The sequence below is a fragment of the Pithys albifrons genome, chromosome 17 (genome assembly GCF_047495875.1).
Source record: "Pithys albifrons albifrons isolate INPA30051 chromosome 17, PitAlb_v1, whole genome shotgun sequence".
In the NCBI taxonomy this organism is placed as follows: Eukaryota; Metazoa; Chordata; class Aves; order Passeriformes; family Thamnophilidae; genus Pithys; species Pithys albifrons.
This window is the reverse complement of record NC_092474.1, coordinates 3,735,950-3,759,334: the sequence shown is the minus strand read 5'-3', so window position 1 is coordinate 3,759,334 and position 23,385 is coordinate 3,735,950. Positions and strand designations below refer to the sequence as shown.

The following is a 23,385-nucleotide window of genomic DNA, read 5'->3' as shown; positions in this document are numbered from 1 at the left end:
CAGAATGCCCTGAGTTATGCTTGGCTGAGGCTGCAGAGCCTGCCGTGCTCTCCGGTCTCTATGGTGGCCTGTGCCAATCAGTGCAGACCTGGCTGTAAGAGCTTCCCACACTACCCGTCATGGCTTTATTAGTGTGGAGATCAGAGAGGAGGGAATTTTGCAGAGAAGGGTACGTTTTACTGAAATGAAAGCATGACAAATGCAGTAATGCGGATCATAATATTTATTGGGGTAAGGGTGGGAAGGAGAAGATGGGACACTAATGTTCCAGGTGGTTTGTTTTAGAAAATGACGGGAAGAGCCAGAGCTAGAGCCAGAGGAAGACCTCCCAGACAGGAGGCTGCTGTTCCTCCTGTAGGAGCTGCACCTGTAAGTTGACTTTCTTTTTAATGACTGCATCTGGGATTTGAAATGTCATATCTGAGCTACTTCCTATTTTAATATCAGGCATATATGTTAGATGTTAGATGTTATATGTGTGTATGTATATTTTATGTTAGATATATAGTTCATATAGCTCCATTTTATTAAGGACATTTTTGTGTCCTTACAAACTATTTAATATATATATTAAATAGTTAAATATATATATATATCAAATAGAGATAGGGGAATTAGGTAACTATTTTCACAGCCTGCTTTGTCTTCTGTGCTACCCTGTAGAGGAGTAGCACATATCAGGCTACTGCTGCTATTGATGCATATTTGGGCATGAGTCTCGCAAGTGTTCTGACCTGCTCCTCTTGGTTTTAGTTTCAGTATTAAGGACTTTCTGTGTATGCATTGGGACTAGTATTTAGGGCTCTTTTTGCACTTAAATCACTGGTCAAACTGTAACTTGAAAATGGCTGGTAGTTCTTTGTTTGCAGCCATTGCCAAATACCTGGAGATTTTTTAAAGTGGTTCCTTGAATTTATCAGTTGTTAGTGATCATCTTTCATTTCAGCATATAGGTAGACTGGAGGAATTTTCTTGTCAGTGTCAGATGAATTGAAATAGTGATAGAAGGTAATTTACAGTTCTGTTTCTCAAGCAGTTAAATCTGTCATGCCTTAGCAGTAGCACTGATGCACCTCTTGAACCTCGAACAGAATTTATGAACCTCAGAGACCTGATTGCTTCAAACTTGATCTCTTTCACTTGAACAGAATTGTTAACAGAAGTCATGGAGTGGTATCAGCGTCCTGCTCTGAGTGAAGACAAAAGAAATAGAAATGATATGGGTTAGACACTTTACAGGGACTTTGGGTACTGATGCAATCTGAGTGGGGAAAAGTCTGTTTTGGCATTTTATTTCTATATGGGCTGCCACTGTTCTGTCATGTAGTCTGTGCATATCTCTCTCCAAGAGTTGAGTTCTGGAAGCGTTTCCAAAGACATGTTGAAAAGAGGTTGTGGTCTGAATAAGAGGGTATATATTAAATGTTTGGAAAGTGAGGGCTTAGGCATGCACTGTGTTTCAGCCTGAGAGAGAACATATTCTGTGCTGATGGCAAGGAAAGATGGGAACAAGGAGAGAACAATAGCATTTGACTTTTACACTGGTCTGACGCAGAGATGTCATAATACACCACATTCTTACTATTGTGTTTTTTATTAAAAAGTATTAGTGAGATTTAAGGAGGTCAGAGGCCTGCCCTTACTTACAGTATTGTGACAACCCTGTGACGTTGCTGCAGAGGTGGGAAATAGGATAGGGAAGTCCTTCCCAGCGTGGAAACTGCAGCTTTCGAGAAGAATACCAGGAAGATGGAGCCTGGCTCAGTGTAGTGGTGCATGGTGGAAGTATGAGACATAGTGTACACAAATTGAAACAAGTTGTTGTCTCGGTTTGAGGGGAAAAACCAAAATGTTTTACCCACAAGCAGGGGAGGGGCCTCCTCCTCAATAATCACACCACTCTTTATCAAATTTAAGAAAAGGAATTTTAATACAAGAAGGATAACTGCTATATATATATATATATATATGTAAACAGACTAGTGCAACCCACTTTCCCAACACCATAAGAGGAAAAAAAAAAAAACAACAACAAAACCCAGCAGGTTTTCCTCCGGGAGAAAAGGTTATACTTAAGTGTCCTTGTCACAACCCGGCTGGCTGCAGAGTGAGTTTCAGTCCCTCTCCAGCGAAACAGACGAGCAGTGGGCTTTCAGATGGACTCAGTCTCTTTCCCTTGTGTTCCCCGTCCAAGAAGCAGAAAAAGGTACGAGCGACCAGCAGCAAATCCAAGGCAGGTAGCAGCACGGCAGGAAAAGGTAATCCGAAGTAGGCAGCGGCAAGACAGCCAGGGAAAACCCCAGCAGTAACCAGCAGGGCAGCCTGCCTCCTTGGAGCCCCCACTCCCCCGTTCCGCCGAGCCAAGACTGAGGAGAATATCCAAAAAAAAAACCAAAAGAGACAAACCTGCCCCCACCCCAGCGATCACAGTTAACTACTTCTTTTGTCAACCGCTGGCCTGGGCAGTTAAGTGGCAGGGGAGAGAATTTACATAATAATCCCAAACTACAACATTATCCACCCCTAAATTCTCTTCCATGCCGATACTCTACATTAAACTTAAATTTTCTTTCAAATAATTAAGTGTTTACAAATACAGTAATATGAGTCGTTTACCCAGAGATAAGTTCCCCTTGAGGTACACATCGTGTCTCTCCATCTTCCTGCATCACCCACCAGGTGGAACCAGATCCTTGAGCAAAGACAACCCCACGAATGGGTTTGCCTTTGCCTGAGGCAGGGTTGATCCAGACTGTTTTCCCTAGCATACCTCTCAGGTGTATTACAGGGACTTTGTCTCCATCTACAGTGTGAAGGGGTTCTGATTGGGCAGGGCCGGCTCGATTGACAGAGCCTCTAGTGTTGACTAGCCATGTAGCCTTTGCTAAGTGTTGATCCCAGTGTTTGAAAGTCCCTCCACCCAACGCCTTTAAAGTGGTTTTCAACAGTCCATTACACCGCTCAACTTTCCCGGCAGCTGGTGCATGGTAGGGGATATGATACACCCACTCAATGCCATGTTCTCTCGCCCAGGTAGCAACTAAGCTGTTTTTGAAATGAGTTCCATTATCTGACTCAATTCGTTCTGGGGTGCCATGTCGCCACAGCACTTGTTTTTCCAGGCCTAGGATGGTGTTCCGAGCAGTGGCGTGAGGCACTGGGTGTGTCTCCAGCCACCCTGTGGTTGCTTCCACCATGGTGAGCACATAGCGCTTGCCTTGGCGGGTCTGTGGCAGTGTGATGTAGTCAACCTGCCAGGCCTCCCCGTACTTATACTTATCCCAGCGTCCACCATACCACAGGGGCTTCACTCTCTTAGCCTGCTTAATGGCAGCACATGTCTCACAGTCGTGGATAACCTGAGAGATAATGTCCATGGTTAAATCCACCCCTCGGTCTCGTGCCCATTTATAAGTGGCATCTCTGCCCTGATGGCCCGAGGCATCATGGGCCCATCGAGCCAAGAACAGCTCTCCCTTGTGCTGCCAGTCCAGATCTGTCTGTGATACTTTCACTTGCGCAGCTCGGTCTGCCTGTTGGTTGTTGAGATGTTCCTCATTGGCCCGATTTTTGGGCACGTGTGCGTCTACGTGGCGGACTCTCACAATCAGCTTCTCTACTCGGGTGGCAATATCTTGCCATATATCGGCAGCCCAGATGGGTTTCCCTCTGCGTTTCCAATTGGTTTTCTTCCATCGGTCTAACCATCCCCAGAGAGCATTGGCCACCATCCATGAGTCGGTGTAGAGGTAAAGCTTTGGCCATTTCTCTCGTTCAGCAATGTCCAGGGCCAACTGCACGGCTTTAAGCTCTGCAAACTGACTCGACCCACCTTCTCCTTCAGTAGCTTCTGCAACTTGTCGTGTGGGACTCCATACAGCTGCTTTCCATTTGCGATTAGTCCCTACAATGCGACAGGAGCCATCGGTGAAGAGGGCGTAGCGTATTTCCTCTTTTGGCAATTGATTGTATGGTGGAGCTTCTTCCGCACGTGTCACCTGCTCTTCCTCTTCATCTGCTAGACCAAAATTTTCACCTTCAGGCCAGTTTGTGATGATTTCCAGGATCCCAGGGCGATTTGATTTTCCTATACGGGCGCGCTGCGTAATCAGGGCAATCCACTTGCTCCAGGTGGCATCAGTGGCGTGATGTGTAGAGGCAGCCTGTCCTGACAACATCCACTTCAGCACTGGTAGTCGAGGTGCCAGAAACAGCTGTGCTTCTGTGCCAATCACCTCTGAGGCGGCTTGGACTCCTTCATAGGCGGCTAGGATCTCTTTCTCTGTGGGGGTATAGTTGGCTTCAGATCCTCTGTAGCCTCGGCTCCAGAATCCAAGTGGTCGGCCTCGAGTCTCACCAGGCACCTTCTGCCAAAGGCTCCAAGACAGGCCATTATTCCCGGCGGCGGAGTAGAGCATGTTCTGTACGTCTGGTCCTGTCCTGACTGGTCCAAGGGCTACAGCCTGAGCAATCTCATGCTTGATCTGGTCAAAGGCTTGTTGCTGCTCAGGGCCCCAGTGGAAATCATTCTTCTTACGGGTTACCAAGTAGAGAGGGCTTACGATCTGACTGTATGCTGGGATATGCATCCTCCAGAACCCTATGGCACCCAGGAAGGCTTGTGTTTCCTTTTTGCTGGTAGGTGGAGACATTGCTGTGATCTTATTGATGACTTCTGTTGGAATCTGACGGCGTCCATCCTGCCACTTCACTCCCAGGAACTGGATCTCTTGGGCTGGTCCCTTAACCTTACTCCGTTTGATGGCAAAGCCAGCTCCCAAAAGGATCTGGATGATTTTCTCTCCTTTCTGAAAAACCTCTTCTGCTGTGTCCCCCCACACAATGATGTCATCAATGTATTGCAGGTGTTCTGGAGCCTCACCCTTCTCCAGTGCAGTCTGGATCAGTCCATGACAGATGGTGGGACTGTGTTTCCACCCCTGGGGTAGTCGGTTCCAGGTGTACTGCACGCCCCTCCAGGTAAAAGCAAACTGTGGCCTGCACTCTGGTGCCAGAGGAATGGAGAAGAACGCATTAGCAATGTCAATAGTGGCATACCACTTTGCTGCCCTGGACTCCAGTTCATACTGGAGCTCCAGCATGTCCGGCACAGCGGCACTCAGCGGTGGGGTAACTTCATTCAAGCCACGATAGTCCACAGTCAATCTCCATTCTCCATCAGACTTATGCACAGGCCAGATGGGGCTGTTGAAGGGTGAGTGGGTTTTGCTGACCACCCCTTGGCTCTCCAGTTCACGGATCATCTTATGGATGGGGATCACAGCATCACGGTTCGTTCGGTATTGCCGACGGTGCACTGTCGTGGTGGCAATTGGCACTTGCTGTTCCTCAACTTTCAACAGTCCAACAGCAGAAGGACTTTCTGAGAGACCTGGCAATGAGTTCAATTGTTCAATCCCTTCTGTCTGTACAGTGGCTATTCCAAAAGCCCATCTATGCCCCTTTGGGTCCTTAAAATATCCATTCCTGAGGTAGTCAATGCCCAGGATACATGGGGCGGCTGGACCAGTCACAATGGGGTGTTTCTGCCAATCTCTCCCTGTCAAGCTCACTTCAGCTTCTAGCACAGTCAACTCTTGAGATCCCCCTGTCACCCCAGAAATAGAAATAGTTTCTGAGCCCACATGTCCTGATGGCATTAATGTGCATTGAGCGCCAGTATCAACCAAAGCCTTATACTTTTGTGGGTCTGATGTACCAGGCCATCGAATCCACACAGTCCAATAGACACGGTTGTCCCGTGCCTCTACCTGGCTAGAGGCAGGGCCCCTCTAACACTGATCCTGGTCATAGCGGTCAGAACCTTTTCTCGATGAGTACACCTGGGAGGTGCCCTCCTGTGGGTCAGATTCTTGCCCGTGGGAAACTGGGACTGCACTTACTCTCACTGACCTTCTTCCATTCTCCTTCAGTTCTTGTACTCGGGCTGCAAGGGCACGGGTGGGTTTCCCATCCCACCGTCCCATGTCTTCTCCATGTTTGGCCAGGAAGTACCACATCTCAGTTCGTGAGGTCTGTCCACTTCCTCTGGCTGGGGGGCGTCTGGCTCTGACTTCAGAGGTTCTCATTCGCACTGGTGCCACTTGGAGACTTTCCCTAATTTCCTCTCTGATCGCTTTTACCTCTGCAGGCAGCGTCTTGAGACTCTCAACCAATGTCTCTACAGCAGAAATACGGGCCTGCATTGGGCTGTGGGTCATACTTTCATATATCCGGAGCTTATTTGCTACTGCGCCCACTGTTTCATGGTTCTCTTCCCTATACATGGATGCCAGGAAATCGGTGTATTCAGCTGGCCCCGAGCGTGAAAGGTCCCACCACATATGTGGTGTGCATCTGACCTTGTCAGGGTCATTATTGGCTTGCCCACCTCTTCCAAAAAGCACGTCCATCATTGCCATCTCCCTCAGACGTAAAATTCCTTCTTCCATCGTCTTCCAAGTCTTCCTAATATGATGTTCCTGCAGGATTTCTCTATAAACAAACTTCTCTCTTACACTCATTAGAAGTCGTGCCCAGAGTGAAAGGGGCTTTGATTCCCTCACGAACACCTGTTCAATAGCCACGTCCTGGGCCAGAGCCCCCAAAAACCTGGCTTCAGCACCATCCAGTTGTAAGGTTTCACCCATAAGGTCCCAAACTCGGATCAACCAAGTCAGGATGGGCTCACCCGGGTGTCGAGCAATGTCTTTCCGCAAACTACGGAGATTATCAAATGACAATGACTCAGTGATAATCTCAGGCTCTGGGTCTGCTTGCTGTGGAGGTGCAGCAGCCCCCTCATCGTCTGCTGGATGGTCTAATTTGGTCTTATATTTCCTTTTCTGAATAGGGGCAACTTCCATAGGCTTGGCCTGTCCTCCTGGTTTAGCCTCATCCTTTTCTCCCTTCACTGTGGCATCAGGGGTTTTATTCTCTCGCTTTTCCCCCTTCACTGGGCTAGGTTTCTGAATGCATTCTGGAAAAACCCTGGCCCTACCTTCAAACATTCTGTAAGCTGCAGGGATACAACCCTGCAGAAAAACCATAAAGAGCAAGATATCTCTGGCATCCAGGGAGAATTTAAACATCTCAAAAGCTGTTGTAGCAGACTTGAATGGGGAATGGACAAAGGGTTGGGAGAAGAGATTCCCCTTTGTTCCTTCCCAAGGGTCCGTACTATTATCACTGAATCCCCAGAAGTAGCAGCTTAGGTTGCGGCAGGAAAACAGCCTGGAGAGCACCACCCACATGACATCCAAAGGCATCGAATTCATGGCACCATAAATCCAGAGTAAGAACTCAATAATAATTGCGGCTATTTGAGTTTTGCTCATTGATTTGTTGATAAGACTTAAACCTGCCGCTCCTTTTGGCATGAATTTGTACCAACAAAAAGCCAATATATTATACAGGATGGTCCTGATGAACTCTAAGCTCAAGACCCACATGGTGCCACAAAATAGCAGTTATCCTTCTTTGTTTACAAGCCCCACACGTTGGGCGCCAAGAAATGTCTCGGTTTGAGGGGAAAAACCAAAATGTTTTACCCACAAGCAGGGGAGGGGCCTCCTCCTCAATAATCACACCACTCTTTATCAAATTTAAGAAAAGGAATTTTAATACAAGAAGGATAACTGCTATATATATATATATATATATGTAAACAGACTAGTGCAACCCACTTTCCCAACACCATAAGAGGAAAAAAAAAAAAAACAACAACAAAACCCAGCAGGTTTTCCTCCGGGAGAAAAGGTTATACTTAAGTGTCCTTGTCACAACCCGGCTGGCTGCAGAGTGAGTTTCAGTCCCTCTCCAGCGAAACAGACGAGCAGTGGGCTTTCAGATGGACTCAGTCTCTTTCCCTTGTGTTCCCCGTCCAAGAAGCAGAAAAAGGTACGAGCGACCAGCAGCAAATCCAAGGCAGGTAGCAGCACGGCAGGAAAAGGTAATCCGAAGTAGGCAGCGGCAAGACAGCCAGGGAAAACCCCAGCAGTAACCAGCAGGGCAGCCTGCCTCCTTGGAGCCCCCACTCCCCCGTTCCGCCGAGCCAAGACTGAGGAGAATATCCAAAAAAAAAACCAAAAGAGACAAACCTGCCCCCACCCCAGCGATCACAGTTAACTACTTCTTTTGTCAACCGCTGGCCTGGGCAGTTAAGTGGCAGGGGAGAGAATTTACATAATAATCCCAAACTACAACAGTTGTTTTTACTGGACATAAATTTTTCCATAGTGAGGACAGTCCAGCACTGAAACAGCTTGCCCACTGAGGTAGAGCAGTCTGCATCCCCGAAGATGGGATAAATCTCTGTGCAACCTAATTAGACCTTGGTATTGACCTTACATAGAGCAGGAGGTTGGCCTACTGAGGGTTTTTTCAGCCTGAATTGTCTTGTGGTTCTGTGAAGTATATGTCTGTTGAAAACGCCTTTCCCTGTAGTGAATGAACCCTGTCCCAGTATAACCTCCTTCCTTTGGTTTATGACTTGACATGGAGCTCTTCTCAGATCCTTTAATGGATGGAAAAGAAATATAGTCAGCTCAAGGGCTCAGTGTTTAGCTGTTGGACTTGAGAATCCATGTAGGGGACCTTCCCACTTCCTTCAGGCACCAGAAGGAAAAGAAAAAGAAAGAAAAGAGAGAACCAAAGTAGAACTTTGCTGAACTACTTTGATGAATACTATTTGTAGAGAGCACAAAACTTTTGATAAGATGCTGTTACTGTGGTAGCACTGGACTCTGATAACTTTCAGATGTACTCTTTAGGGTTGTATATGTTGGATCTTTGCAGTAGTGCTTATGGGTGTGTTGGATCTTTGCAGTAGCTTATGGGTATTTACAAACTTTTGACAGACTTTACAAAGTGGAGAGTGTAAGAGCAAGGAGGCCTGCTTAGCTACTGATCTGAAATGAGAAGTCTATAAAACTAGGAGTTTAGAAAGAGAAGATTTGCGTTAACTGCTAGTTTAATGAATAGCAACTTAGAAAAAAATTCCCAAACTTTAATATTTTTGAGTTCAAAGTGTAGAATAATAGCTCTGCTTCTTAATATAGGCAAAAAGATTTAAACTTTTGTGACTCTTACACTTAGGTATTTAAGCATTCTCTACTTGATGAATCTTTTGCTGTGCTCTTGGGAAATATGCTGTTTCTTCAGTTTTAGTAGAAAAAGTTGTTTCCAACTCTGGCAGGTTCCACAGGGTCAGCCAAGTCACCTGCCTGGCCCTTGGCAGCCTCCGCAGCAACTTGTTCCTCCACCACCGTCAGAAGAACCCGGACGCCATGGCCAACCCAGGGGCTGTGAGAGTGCTGTACAACAGAGAAGGCCAGAAGGTCAGACCGGGTGAAAAAGTTCATTGCCCAAAAGATCATGTGTTTTGTAGAGAATGCAATTAAGACATTCTTTAGACCGTTTCTCTCTTTTCAAAATGAGACTTACTACTAAGATTTGGAAAAATTCATGGTGCATACATTGTGATGATAGATAGTATTGTCATTCTAAGGTGCAGTATAACTGAACCAGGAATTTTGAAAACCACCTTCCATGTGCTTTGCTCCATCTGTACCTGGACTTCTGTCAAAACAGTTGACACCATTAACTGCATGAATACCAATAGTAAATTTCATTTCGATACTTCATTATTTTCTTGAATCTTAAAGAAATTAAACTTTCTTACCTATTTCACATCGCAGTGTATTTACATTTGGTGCCAGCTGGAGCTAAAATGAAAGATCTGTCCTCTGTGTATTTGCAGAAGAGATTATTGATTTGGAGACTTTACATCAGAGGGGTTTTTGTCATCCTGCTCTGAGCTGTTGTATTTGCTTACTAGTTACCTGTACATAAATTTTGAGAAGTTACTATGTGTTCCTTGAATTCTGTTTTAAGATGTTTGCAGAAGCTGAAACTTAACATTTCATGTTTTCTTTTAAATTTATACATATGCCTTTCAAGATTGAATTGTACTTAATTCTAATTTGTAGAATATATAATAGATATGTTACTAGTTTGTGATTCTTCCTCAAATTTCAAAACAATAGGATTACGGGTTTCTTTGGGACTCCAGGAACTGTCTTTAAGAGAGAGGGGTGGTCATCGGAGAGATTGCCATGACCTGGGGGTAAACACCCGACAAGCCATGGTACACGTTCAAGAATCAAAAACTGGTATGTTTACATTACACTACAGACACATAAGCAAGTTGAAGTGAAAAACAGTTTTCTTCATTTCTGCTTTTGGTTTCCCTTAGAGAGACAAGTAAAAGAAAATCTTTGCTGTGTACTAGAAAAAGATAAAAATTGCTCCTGATACTTGAATAGGAGCACATCTGATGCCATATCTGACAGCAGAATACTTCAGACAGAAGTTGTGTAGCATTTTGAATTGCAGCTGTTGATTTAGACATATGTGATGATCCTTGTATGCTCCTTGTGTCTGCTGCTTCATGCAGGAATCTTCAGGACTCTAGATTTGCTTCTAGAAGTTACAGTTTGTAACACATTCACTAACCAGATTCATAAAGATCTCTAAATAAATGTGGACTTTGAAACCTCTTCTCAAGAAACTTTTTAGTTTAAAGAAAAGGTGAATTGCTTCTTTTCTGGAGTTGAAATCATGCATATGAAAAGAAGTAAAGCGGGCCGTCATGATGGTCCTGCTTCCCTGCTACAGTGCAATCCCTTCATCCTTTTTTATGCCCCACTTGCATGTTCTATGATGATGATGATTTTTTATTGCAGTGTGAAACATCACATTATATAACAATGACTGTAGTCCACTTTTGCTTAATTGAATGATAACTGGAGCATACTTCAGGGCTTAGTTCTGCTTAAGTCACTGGGCCAGGAGCAGTGTAGTTGTTTTCATTCTTAGATTTCCTGCCTAGAACTACGCTGCTGCTAGTTCATGGATTGCTCTACTTTGTAGGCAGCTGTATTGCTGGCCTTTTGTTTTCCCTTTATAGCTGTGTACAAATTGCTGATCTAAATGTCTACCTCATGTAATGTGAGAGTATTCCTTACGACTGAATAAGTTACAGAAAGCTCTAATGAGCAGATGAATATGTCATAACACTGTGCTATAGCCTACTGAGCTAGAACAGATTCAGAACACAACTGACCTCTAATCTTTAAATGCCATAGTTTTTAAAAATTTCTCAGAGCTGTTGAATGAATATAAAGTTGTAAAATTTTGTAACTACTTAGATGTTTACCTCTCATTTTAGGTTTGTCGGGTCATATGATAAAATTAGCTAGCAATCACTTTCGTTTGACATCTCGACCCCAGTGGGCTTTGTATCAGTACCATGTTGACTACAACCCTGAGATGGAATCACGGCGTGTCCGATCAGCTCTGCTCTTCCAGCATGAAGAACACATTGGAAAGACCCATGCCTTTGATGGGTCAATATTATTCTTGCCAAAAAAACTAAGGAATAAGGTATGATACAGGAATGTAATTTTATTTTTATTTTGACTTGCATTTTATGATGCTTCTTGTTTCTTACTAGCCAGGGTGAAGTTAGGGAATTGATTTCCCACCAGCAATATTTAGTTGGATTGAATATATTAGTATAAGCCAATTTGCTTGTGTAGAGAAATTTGGTAATGAACTTCTGGTTCTAATGCTTAGGTTCTGCAGGCTAGAATAACCCTCTTCATGGACATGGATAGCACAGGCAGTATTTCTCCTTCAGTTTTTTTTCTACTTATGACAAAGTTTTGGTAGCTGGGGTGGCTCCTATGGGGAGGCATTGGGGTCTGCCCCATGTTGTACACAGTTATTTTCAGCCAACTTCACAATGGACATGTTGTAGACCAAAGCTGAGCCCATCAGCAAAGTTAATGGCACCTCTGAGTATTTAAAAAGAAAGGAGAAATGCCAGAGCAGAAGAAAAACCTAAGAAGAAAGGAGCAGCAGAGGGAACACACTGCATACTGATTCTAACCCTTGCCTCCTCCCCGCTGCCCCTTGTGTCACTCATTGCCTCACTGGAGGGACTGAGTGTAGCCAGTGGTGATCACAGAAGGGACAGAGGAGTCCAGAGTAAAGCTGAGTTTAGACAAGGGAGATGGGGAAGATGTTTTCATTATGTATTCTAATATTTTGTCTTTTTGCCTTCCAGTACCTGAATTACTAATTAAATATATCTTAGTTGGCAATATATTATTTCCTCCAGTTGAGTCTTTTTCCTGTCATGGTAATTGTTAAGTAATCTCCTTTACCTTCATGTTGAATTCAGCTGCTCTGGGCATAGCCTCCACTCTACTCCATGCGTCATCTTCACCCAAATGAGTGAAGCGTTTCAGGTTGTAGTTTAGTCATAGTGGGAAATCAAATTCCTGTTTCAGTTAGTCTTGAATTATTGCATAGAATGTCTAGTTTGATATTGATGAAGCAAAGTCCAGATACAGCCCTGTTTGCCTCTAGTTTTATTAACCTCATTTCACTTTCTCAGGTTACTCAACTGCTTAGTAGGACTCGAAATGGTGAGGATGTGAAGATAACAGTCACACTGACTAATGAGTTGCCACCTACTTCACCTACATGCCTGCAGTTCTACAACATCATTTTTAGAAGGTTTGCTGTACAAATTATGTCCTTATAAGAAGTAATTCTGAAAATATACAACTTTTATTACATTCCAAAGAATAGACTACAATAAATATGTATTACAAATGTAAATTTTTGAGCCTTTCTGGCTACTGTTACTGTGTGGCTAACCACATGTGTGTGTATTTCTGGCTCATGTTACTGTGAAATGAGTTTATACTCTTTTCCTGAGCAAGCAGATTCACATTGAAGTGCTAACTGTTGTAGGCAGAGAAACCTCCCTCTATCCTGCTTTTGTGTCTGTGGGTTTGCCTCTTAAAGCAAGGAATAGAGCAGGACCTTGAACTGGCAAATTAATTTATTTTTTTGCTGTAGTATTTCCACTTAAGCCTGGTACCTGGCCTGTCTGGTTCATCTGAGATGTAGCTTGTCTGGATGGTTAACTTGAACTGGTTGGATAAGGGTTGGGTTGTATTTGCACTTAGCTCACCTGATTGTCATTAGTAAGTGTCCATGCCCTTTTTAAATTGAGTTTAATGAAAAGTTCATGTTTTATCTGGTCAGATGAATAAAAAATGAGGTTTTCAGAGGAATGGGACCATGTATGGTGTGATAAACCAAATAATAATAATGCTAAATGACATCCATATTTCAACTTGTAGGCTTCTGAAGATGATGAATTTGCAGCAGATTGGACGTAATTATTACAACCCTTGTGATCCAGTCAGCATCCCTAATCACAGGTTTGGCAAAAATGCTTAGGTTTAGGAGGGGTTCCGGGAGGAGGGTTGATATTTGGATACCGCTCTGGTGATTTATCTTGTAATAAAGCCATGCCCTTATAAACAGGGAGCACGAGATGCATGTGTATGTGTAAGATCTCATCCTGTTAGCAGTATGTGTTCTAGGAGATTTTACTCCAGTGTCAGAAACTTTACTTAAAGGTCTGTAAGGCTGAGATCTCTGAACACTTCAGTGGTGCAGCTCGGGAGTGTCCACCCTCCATTCTGAAGGCTGAGTTGATACCTGGCCGTAGCCATCTGGTCGGGTAGTTCTGGAACAAGCCTGTTGCTGGCTGGTGTATCTTGTCCCTGTTCCCTGCCAGGATCCTGTACAATGTGCCTGGTGCTTCTGGCTAACCCGAGGCTTGTTATGCAAGTTAGTAAGCTTGAGTTTGCCTGGGGCCCCATCATATGCCCCTGGTGTACTCCTTGCCATTAACCTGACTTACATAATCTGGTTGATGGAAGAAACTGGACAGTGTTCTACTATGTAAACTGCTGATCTTTTTCTCTTAAAAGTATCTTGAATACCTACACACTTTGTGAGGTATTTTAAGACTAATAGCATGAAACAGATTTCCGTAGCTTTTGAGGCATCCTGTTTTTCACTTCAGCTTTAGCTGCATCATTCAATTAATCTTACTTTAAGCTGACTAAAGTTGACTACATGTATAATATTTTTAATTTTGTTAACTTTAAGAACTTGTTTATATTTGGATAATGGTTTCTTATTGTCTTCACTGGTTTCTGGTGTGTGTGATAGCGGACAGATATAAGGGGTGAGAATAAAAATACTTTAAAGCATGCTAAGATTTTGTATGTTCTCCTTTGACAGGTTGATGGTGTGGCCGGGCTTCACAAGTTCTATCCTCCAGTATGAGGAAAGCATTATGTTATGTGCAGATGTGAGCCATAAAGTCCTTCGTGGTGAGACTGTGTTGGATTTTATGCACAGTCTTTATTCCCAGGTTGGAGAGGAAAGATTTAAAGACACCTGTGCTAAAGAGCTAATTGGTTTAATTGTTCTTACTAGGTAAGTCTCTGGACTTCTTTTGTTTTTAGAGATCTCTTTATGCTTCATGTCCTGAACTAATGCAGTGAAGCATCAGAAAGCATGAAAATGCTGTCATTGTCAAACTGGCAAAATAATCAAGGTGACAGCATTTACAAAAGCAGAAAGTGCATACTGAGTTCTGTTTCCTTTGGTTTTATTGCAGTTCAGTTTTGGTAGAATTGATAGCCTATTACAATTGAAAACTTGAAGTTACTGCTCCTGATGGGAGCAAAACTTTCAATTTGCATGAGTATTGTGATTAACTGTTTTGTCCCATAGTTGTATTTCTTTCCTATTTAAGACTTTAACAAAAACTGATTAAATGTTTATGTAGGTACAATAACAGAACATACAGAATTGATGACATCAACTGGGATAACAATCCAATGGGTACCTTTAGAAAATCGGATGGTTCTGAGATCAGTTTTTTGGAGTACTACAGAAAGGTATGCAAACGTAACTGTGCATGGTATGCTTTAACTTGGAATGTTGGAGTGTTGTTACAGCTTTGGTTATGATGTATGGATTTGTAGTACATAATATTTACTAATAGAATGTTATATAACCTGAGATCAGTAAGTAACCTACACAATGTGATTTGATGGGATTAATCCATCCCAGGGAGTAGCTGGTCAGGCAAAAATGTCAGGAGGGCTGCATGGATGAGCCAGGAGCTCTTGGGAAAACCTAAAAAAAGCAAATGGAAAGACAGAGACAGGGAATATGGGAGGAATACAGATACATTCGCATAGCATGCTGAAAGGAGGTTAGGAAAGCCAGAGCTTTGTTCTGAGTAAAGTAACATGCAATATGTATTTCTAATACAGCAATATGGTATAGACATTACTGATCCAAAGCAGCCTGTCTTGATCAGTCAGACAAAGAGGAATAGAGGGAACGTGGAAGGATCTGTGGTTCTAATTCCAGAGCTGTGCTCTCTAACAGGTACTGTAGTATGTTCTCCTTTCAAAGCATCTGTCAAACCATGCCAAGTTCAATAGAAATGTTTTGTTTGTGTAAACGTGAGTTTAGAAACAAGTTTTGTAGCTAAAAGATTTTAAACAAGGCTGAGATGTTTGCAGGGTTTTGATGTTGCATAGTCTTCAGGTATGGTGTTCAGCATTGGCACACTGGTATCTTGTAGAGATTTTTGGTGGTGGAACTTCTGTTGAAAAACAGAAACTGGTAATTTTATAAGATACATAAATATGTATATTGATCTGAGACACACACTTTACATTAGCAGAACCTGTCCATTTTGGCACTGTTTTGTTTTGATTTGGTAATGTAAATGAAAAGCTGCATTGCTTGTGGGGTATCCTCTAAAGCGCAAAAATCCAGAATTCTTTCTATGCAGATGGAAATAAATGTATGTACAGAGAGCAACTGTAAACCTTGATTATGACTGCCACTACTTTCTGTGGTTGCAGTACATATATCATTAATCTGTATGACTTGCAAGTTTAATTTTCATAGTCCTTAGTCTTAACTTCTACTCAGGAAAAGATTTTGCTGTTACCAGGATTAACTGAGAAGATGCGAGCTGACTTCAATATGATGAAGGACTTGGCAATTCATACACGGCTGGCACCTGAGCAAAGGCAACGGGAAATTGGAAGACTTCTTACCTACATCCAAAAGTATGCCACCTTAATATCTTCTGTACTTCAGAGTCATGAAAAATTTGTATAATTAAGGAAGAACAAATTTCTTATGTTTTTAATTTAAATCTTGTTTTTAAACAGGGATGACAATGTTCAGAAGGAACTTGGAAACTGGGGTTTAAGCTTTGATTACAAATCAGTGGCCTTTACAGGAAGAGTTGTTCAAGGAGAAAAGATCTTTCAATCAGGAAACATGGTAAATAGTAAATCAGCTTCTAAAATCTTCTGGATGTCTCACTGATGAAACAAGTTCTTAAGGAAGGAAATAGTACTTCTTGGTTTATAACTGAGAGATAATGAGTGAAAATGTTATACACAAGTCTTTGTCTAAGCAGGAGACTTGCAACTTCTTAAACTGTTTACAAGCTTTATTTAGAAACCCTTGAAGGAACTACATTACAATAGTGTCTTCCTGACAAAACAGTCCCTCTGTTCAAATGAAATCTTTTCAGATAAACTAGGAGCCTAGATGTGTTTCTAACTAGTTTCCATTTATTAAAAGAGTACCAAGGCTCTAAGATGAAAAGCCACTAATTATTTCAGTTTAGTAGATAGAACACAGACAGTATCTGTTCACTCAAGGTGAGGTGACCAGTATGAATAATCTAGATTGAAATTAATTCATAGATTGTCGTAAAACACTAAATGTTTGCCCTCTAGTAGAGATTTTGTTTTGAATGGGTGGTAGGTGAAAAAGGGCATTCTGCACAACTCTACAGATCAAGGTAATATTGTATTTGGTAAAGCTTTTTTGATTCTTCCTATTTAAAAGATCTGTTATATTCTTTATAGTAACACTTTTATTTTTCTCAAGCAGTTACCCTAGTAAGAACAAAAATCTGGGAAAAATAAGTCTATATCAAAAGCTATGTCTTTATAGCACAGATCTGTGCAGCAAACACGAACAACTTAATCTGGGCTGAAAATCAAAAGCATATTTGCATAATTAGGACTGAAACATTTCAAGACTATGATTTCTTCATAGGGCTAGATAAAGCTTATTTTAAATTGCTGACAACAGCAGTAAAGGAACAGATAAAAATGAAGTCATGTTCCAGGCAGAAGTGCTAGTCTCTTCTTGAAGTGTATCAGGAAGTAATTGTGGTATAGCTTGTTTAATAGGGTGTTGATTTTTTTTGTTTCTTTACCATCTTTTCTTTGCAGTTTGATTACCATCCTCAGTTTGCTGACTGGACAAAGGAAATGAGGGGAATTCCCTTGATCCATGCTATGCCCATGGACAACTGGCTATTAATATATACACGGCGTAACTATGATGTTGCCAATACATTACTTCAGAGTCTGTTTAAGGTCACACCATCTATGGGAATCAGGATGAATAAGCCAAACATGTAAGTGTCTTTAGAGAGCTGATGGGAAAATGATTTTGTACTAAGATGTGTCTGTTCCCATGCTTAGGATGTTAAATGAGGAGATGGTGTGCTATGTCACACTACTGACTTGCGTGAGAATTTTAGTAAAACAAAGTTGCTTTCAGTGTGCAAATTGTTCAGTTTTCTCTTGTGACTGGCTTTCCTACTCATACTTCTATTTTTGAGAGCTTTTTGCATGCCAAAACCAAGAAGAAGTATTAGACAGTCATTGAGCAAAACCTTCTCAAGCCATATTTATCAAAAGAAGGAATATCTATTTTCTTGCTGACTTAATATGTATTCTATTTCTGATGTGTTCTTGTTGCAAATATCCTCCTTTGAGTACTTGTGCTTGCCTTTAACTTTGAATTTCATGGCATTTGGAAGCTTAAGCTGGGGTTATTCCTCTTAATCTTCAAAATGCGTGAATATTACATCTTTATTAATAGCTATAAATGTGACACAATACAATACTAATGTGTAGTGGGCTTTTATGCTTTTGTGTAAGTAGTTTCAATAGCTGTTTTTTTCTGAAGTTTCAATAGGTATTGGTTGGGTTTTTGTCTTGTAAGCATTTTTATTCTTTCCTTTCAGGATTGAAGTAGATGACCGAACAGAAGCTTACTTAAAAGTTTTACAGCAAAAGGTTACCTCTGACATAAACATAGTATGTATCTGAATACATAATTCCAAATCATGTTAATCTCTCTTAATTGGTGTTACAAGGCTTATGAGATGTGTCCTCAGAAATATGACTCTTGGCTCCTGAGAATCCACTACGTGCCTAATCATACTCCTGTTGAAACCCAAGACTAACTATGGGTATCCTTTTGGATAAAAACCTTCTTGCTTGGCTCTGATGTATAGACACTGAAACTTTACAGTTACTTCTTTCACTGTGAACCCTTGGGTATTTCTCTTGAGCATAAGAAGCTTTTTCTAAAGAACTCTTAAATGCTGTATAAATCTTAGAATGCAGCTTCTTACAAAGTTGTTTTTTTTATTTCTTTAAAGGTAGTTTGTATTTTGTCTAGTTCCCGAAAGGATAAATATGATGCCATCAAGAAATACTTATGTACACTCTGTCCTGTTCCAAGTCAATGTGTGCTTGCTCGTACTTTAAGCAAACCTCAGACAATTATGACGGTAGCAACAAAAATTGCCTTACAAATGAACTGTAAAATGGGTGGAGAACTTTGGAGTGTTGAGATCCCGGTAAGTATTTTTATAAATTGTAACTCAATGCTAACTCTTTTTCTATTGAGGTTTACTTAAAAGGCAAGCCTTTCCCCCCAGGAAATAAAATTAATTATTTTTTGTGTACTTTTTGTGTCTGTGAGAAAAGGCATGAATTTAAATAAAACATAGGGAGACACTTACTCCAAGAATTCAGTGCCCACAGTTTACTTAAGTGTCCTGAAACCATATAGCTTATGTCATGATCTTGTTACTCTATAGCACATCTTCATGTACTAACACATGTTCTGTAATGATTCCTTTTAAGCTGAAGCAGGTAATGATTGTGGGAATTGATTGTTACCATGACAATGTATCTGGAAGGCAGTCAGTGGCAGGATTTGTCTCTAGCCTGAATCAAACAATGACACGGTAAGATCTGAATGCCAAAGGCAAAAACCCCCAAAACTACACACCACAATAAAAAAAGAATCTTTCCCTTAAATGAAAAGTCCCTTGAATGTGATGGGAAAACATCCAAATTGGTTTACTGTACATTGTTAATAAGAAATACATTATGAATTATTTTTTTTTCTGCATCTGTTGAAGGAGTAACCTTGTCCTTCCATAATGCTTGGGAGAGAGGTCAAATGGTGGAGCGAGGGCAAGGGCTGGGATGGGTGGAGGGCATCAGGGTGACAGGCTCTTCTGCCTTTTGAGTTGACTTGAGTGAAAGTTCTTTTTGATTGAGAGGAATTTCAAGTGGTGTTAGGCATTTTTACTATGGAGCAAATATTCTCATAGCACACTAACTCTTTCTTGGCTGTACTGATGCATAACACCCATAAAGACTAAGTGGTCATAGGCATTTTAAAAATAACTTCACTGAAGGTCTTCTTTTATTTTGTTCTTCACAGGTGGTTCTCCCGCTGTGTTGTTCAAAGTCGTGGGCAAGAACTTGTGGATGGAATCAAAGCCTGCTTGCAAAGTAAGGGAAGGAGTTCTGCTCTTGTGGAGTCAAATACAAGGAACGACAATTTAGCTTCCTCAAAACACACCTCCCCTGCTGCCTTGAGGGGAGGCATCACCAGCTTGCACTTGGATAGAAACATTAAAAATGCAGTTGAAAATATTGCTGAAAACTAATAATGGCATTTTGTGTACAATCTTTCATTGATTCTCGTATTTCTTTACAATAATTGAAAACTGCTTACCAGTGAACTTGAAAGAATGTTTTAATGGAGTTGAATTTAAAGTAGGACAGCTCCCTGCTGGGAGGGAGGCCAGTGAAATAAAGTCTCTTTAGGTTCTTTTTTTTTTGTGTCAGTGCACAGGTAATTGCAGGCAATTTTTGTGTAACATGATGCTTACTGGTTTCATGTTACTGAAAGGCTGAGGACCTTCGTTTTCAAACTTACTGCTGTCTTCCCAGTAACAAAAATGCATTTTCGTTTTGGAATTAATTGCCGTTTTGTTTTGGGTTTCTTTGTTTGTTTGTTTTTTTAAAGATGCTCTCAGAGCCTGGCTCAAGTGGAATAAGAGTGTGCCTTCTCGTATTTTTGTGTATCGTGATGGTGTTGGAGATGGCCAGCTAAATGCTTTGGTTAATTATGAAGTGCCTCAATTTCTGGATTGCTTGAAGAGTATTGGTACTGACTACAGGTAAATCTGTTTCCACTACTTCTCTTTATATTGCAAGAATAAAAACCCACTGGAATACAAAAGGAGGTTATAGATGAAGATTGTATTGTCTTTTCATCCTTACTTACTTTTACGTGAGCTCAAGTAACTGCTTTTCTGATGATTGTTTACATGATTTCAGATACCTGACTTGTAATATAATAGGGAAATTCTTAGCACATGCACCACATGATTGTGCAATACACTGTATGCACAAATACTCTTTAAGGTATTCTTGATGGGTGTGGTAATTACTTTTTTTTCAACTGGTTGATCATAGCCTGATAACTGTTACATGTCTGGTAAGTCTTTATTTTCTTTCCCCATTTGGAAGGACTATGTTGTCCAGCCACTTACGTTCTGCAGAGTTTTCAACATTCTGCTTTGAAACTTATCAACTACATTGACTTAATCTGCTCTGGAAAACTAAAATACTTTCTTAAACTGCAGGCAGAGCAGAGCACAGAGCAAGTTAAAGCTCATAGGAAATGAGGTGCCTAGTTCTGTCTAGCTTCTGTTAACAGCATTTTTGATAAAGAGCAAGCCATTAAGACACAGTGTTTTCTGTATGAAATCATAGGGTAGAGAGTATAGAAATCCGATTTGTATTTAGCAGATCCCTTTTTGGTCTGTTTTCTCTCTCCCTATAAAGTTAAGTTGGCTTTGTGACAGTTGCATTTAAACTGAAAATCCAAATTTATGAAAAATGTCTAATTTAATCTAAATCAGTGAATTAATGGAAACTTATTTGTGAAATTAATGCCCTAGAGGTCTAGAGAATCTCTTCCTGAAGTACTTTTGGTGCAGTTTTTCAGAATAGTTTTTGGGGTTTTTTCCTCTTATTTTAGTCCAAGGCTTACTGTGATTGTTGTGAAGAAACGAGTGGGTGCCCGGTTCTTTGCAGAGACTGGTGGAGGACTTAAAAACCCACCCCCTGGTACTGTTGTTGATGCAGTGGTTACCAGACCAGAGTGGTAAGTTACTACAGAAGTTACACTTGATCCTTTTGCCAGCAGCCTGATAGTAAAGGAAGTGATCCAGTATTAAATGGACTATGGGATCAAGTTGAAAAAATACATCCCATGCTTCTGTACTTCTGAAATCATAGTGAATTTTTAGATGAAAGAAATGGACAAGCTTACATTTTACAAATGTATTATACAGTGTTTCCAATATGCACTTTTTGTTTGTATCAGAGTATTACACAGGCTTCAAGTGTGTGTGTGTTTCACTTTTAGTGTTTCTTGGTTTGCTTTTTAAAGGCTTAGTTCTGAATGAGAGTGTACTGACAGGAAAACAGCCCTTTCTGTATCAGATGTTGCTTTTCCTAAGGGTTTGCTTTTTCTAATTCAGGTATGATTTCTTCATTGTGAGTCATACAGTGAAAAATGGCTGTGTTACACCCACTCATTACAATGTAATTTATGACACCAGCCAGCTGAAACCAGATCACTTGCAGAGGTTAACCTACAAACTCTGTCACATGTACTATAACTGGTCGGTAAGTCTTTTTTCTGGGAAAGGATAATATTTTTCATCTTAGATTGTGCATCTTGATGCAGTTACAACCCACGAGAAGGTAGAAACAGGTATCCTTAAAACACCCATGCAGATCCAAAAAAGCTGGCAGATATGCTTTGGGACTTAGAATGCTGGTTTGAGAACTAGATGATTTATAATTACCTGATCTCTCTGAACATTAAAGTAATCTTTGTTCTTACTATGAAATACTTGTTGAGTATTGTTCCCAAATTCTGTGTCAAAAGCAAACTTGAAATTATTATTTCTTACCTACAGAAATACTTCCTACTTTCTGTGGAGCTGGAACTGTGTTCCTCCACCTCCCTTAACGCTTGTGTTGCATACCAAGGTCAGCACACAGCCAGCTCGTGCCCGAGTGTGCTTCAGATTTGTCAGTTTAGCAATCATAAATGTTAGGCCTGACTTAACCCATGTCCCACTTTTTGGAAGACCCAGCATCAAATGGAAACCTGTGTGGTTTTGGAATGAGGAGGGTAATGGAGTCAGGAAGTTTGGGGTTTTCTTGCATCTGTTCTTCCGTTACGTGTTCAATCTCTGTAACGTTATTTTCACAATCAGCATAAACATCAGGGAATACAAACTTTACATGTATGCATACTTTGGGGTTCCAGGGGTCTCTGTTACAGTGAATGCATGCTTATTAAAATTACTTGAAAATAATTCCTTTTTTTTTTTCCCTTCTGCAGGGTGTTATCAGAGTACCTGCTCCCTGCCAATATGCTCATAAACTGGCTTTCCTTGTTGGTCAGAGTATTCACAAAGAACCAAATGCAATGCTTTCAGACAGACTTTACTATCTTTGAAGTTGAGTTATCAGCCAAAAAAAATAGTGTACTTCTTTTCCAGGGAATGTAGTATTGTCTGGGGTTTTCATTTAGTTTTTTCTTAAGACATGTACACAGGATAAGATAAGCAGTTATGAAACTTATTTTTGTTGTACCAGGGAAAAGCTTGACTGATCTGCATTTTGAACAGGTCTCTGCTTGCTAGAATAACTATACAAATTTTTATTCTTTTTGATACTTACTAATGTGTTTCTGTGATCCTTCATAAAAGATAATTGGTTGTTCTTATTTATGATTTGGGAAGCTTAGCACAAAATTACTTACAGCATATAAGATGGAGAGTTATGGAAAATCCAGACTTGTCCAGCTAGCACGTTACGCTTCTGATTTTCAAAATGCTTTGAAATTTTTGATTCCTTATTTTTCTTGTCTATTAAAATGAGGGCAAGTTTTTATTTTCTAAACTATTTCATACCTTAAAAAGAGGCAATTAGATGTTCTTGATTATCAAGGCTTTGTTTTAAGGCTGCATAGTGATGCAAAAGCTGTGGAAGGGTTTTTAATAATTGCCATTGTAAGGGATTTGCAGACCAATTAGAAACTGTCTTGAGTCTCCCCAGGAGCAGAGGGGAATGACGTGGGGCTTTTTCACACTGGGTCAGCTGAGGAGGAAGTGCTGGGGATGCCAGAGTTACATTATAGTGTCAAAAGCAAAATTATTTCTGTCCCTTCACAGCTGTTGGAGCACCTCTGTTATCCAAGACTTCAGTG

At 41.1% G+C, this 23,385-nt stretch overlaps 2 protein-coding genes across 2 annotated transcripts in view; one reads left to right on the top strand and one right to left on the bottom strand.

Annotated features, from left to right (window-relative positions):
• The first annotated feature begins 288 nt into the window (after positions 1 to 288).
• On the top strand, positions 289 to 22,721 carry PIWIL1 (piwi like RNA-mediated gene silencing 1). The gene is made up of 20 exons (XM_071572026.1): positions 289 to 369; positions 9,197 to 9,305; positions 10,014 to 10,172; positions 11,231 to 11,445; positions 12,464 to 12,585; positions 13,221 to 13,301; positions 14,176 to 14,373; positions 14,729 to 14,840; positions 15,222 to 15,339; positions 15,917 to 16,034; positions 16,140 to 16,254; positions 17,223 to 17,410; positions 18,026 to 18,098; positions 18,446 to 18,646; positions 18,936 to 19,039; positions 19,525 to 19,595; positions 20,116 to 20,269; positions 21,136 to 21,261; positions 21,641 to 21,788; positions 22,516 to 22,721. Exons 1-20 carry the CDS (start codon positions 289 to 291, stop codon positions 22,630 to 22,632), a joined length of 2,610 nt encoding a protein of 869 aa, XP_071428127.1. The 3' UTR covers positions 22,633 to 22,721.
• RIMBP2 (RIMS binding protein 2) overlaps positions 9,086 to 23,385 on the bottom strand; it is a 139,453-nt gene continuing 125,153 nt past the window's right edge. Inside the window, exons 21-22 of the transcript XR_011699256.1 lie at positions 14,983 to 15,081; positions 9,086 to 9,314 (exon numbers count right to left, since the gene is read on the bottom strand). The gene's annotated coding sequence lies outside the window, so the exon portion shown is untranslated. The remainder of the gene's footprint in view (positions 9,315 to 14,982; positions 15,082 to 23,385) is intronic.

Coding starts and splice junctions, on each gene's coding strand:
- PIWIL1 (XM_071572026.1), top strand. CDS start 289: ATGACGGGAAGAGCCAGAGCTAGAGCCAGAGGAAGACCTCCCAGACAG. Junction 15,340..15,916: donor AGAGCTGTGCTCTCTAACAG/GTACTGTAGTAT, acceptor TGCTGTTACCAG/GATTAACTGAGAAGATGCGA. Junction 21,262..21,640: donor GTGGTTACCAGACCAGAGTG/GTAAGTTACTAC, acceptor TTTCTAATTCAG/GTATGATTTCTTCATTGTGA.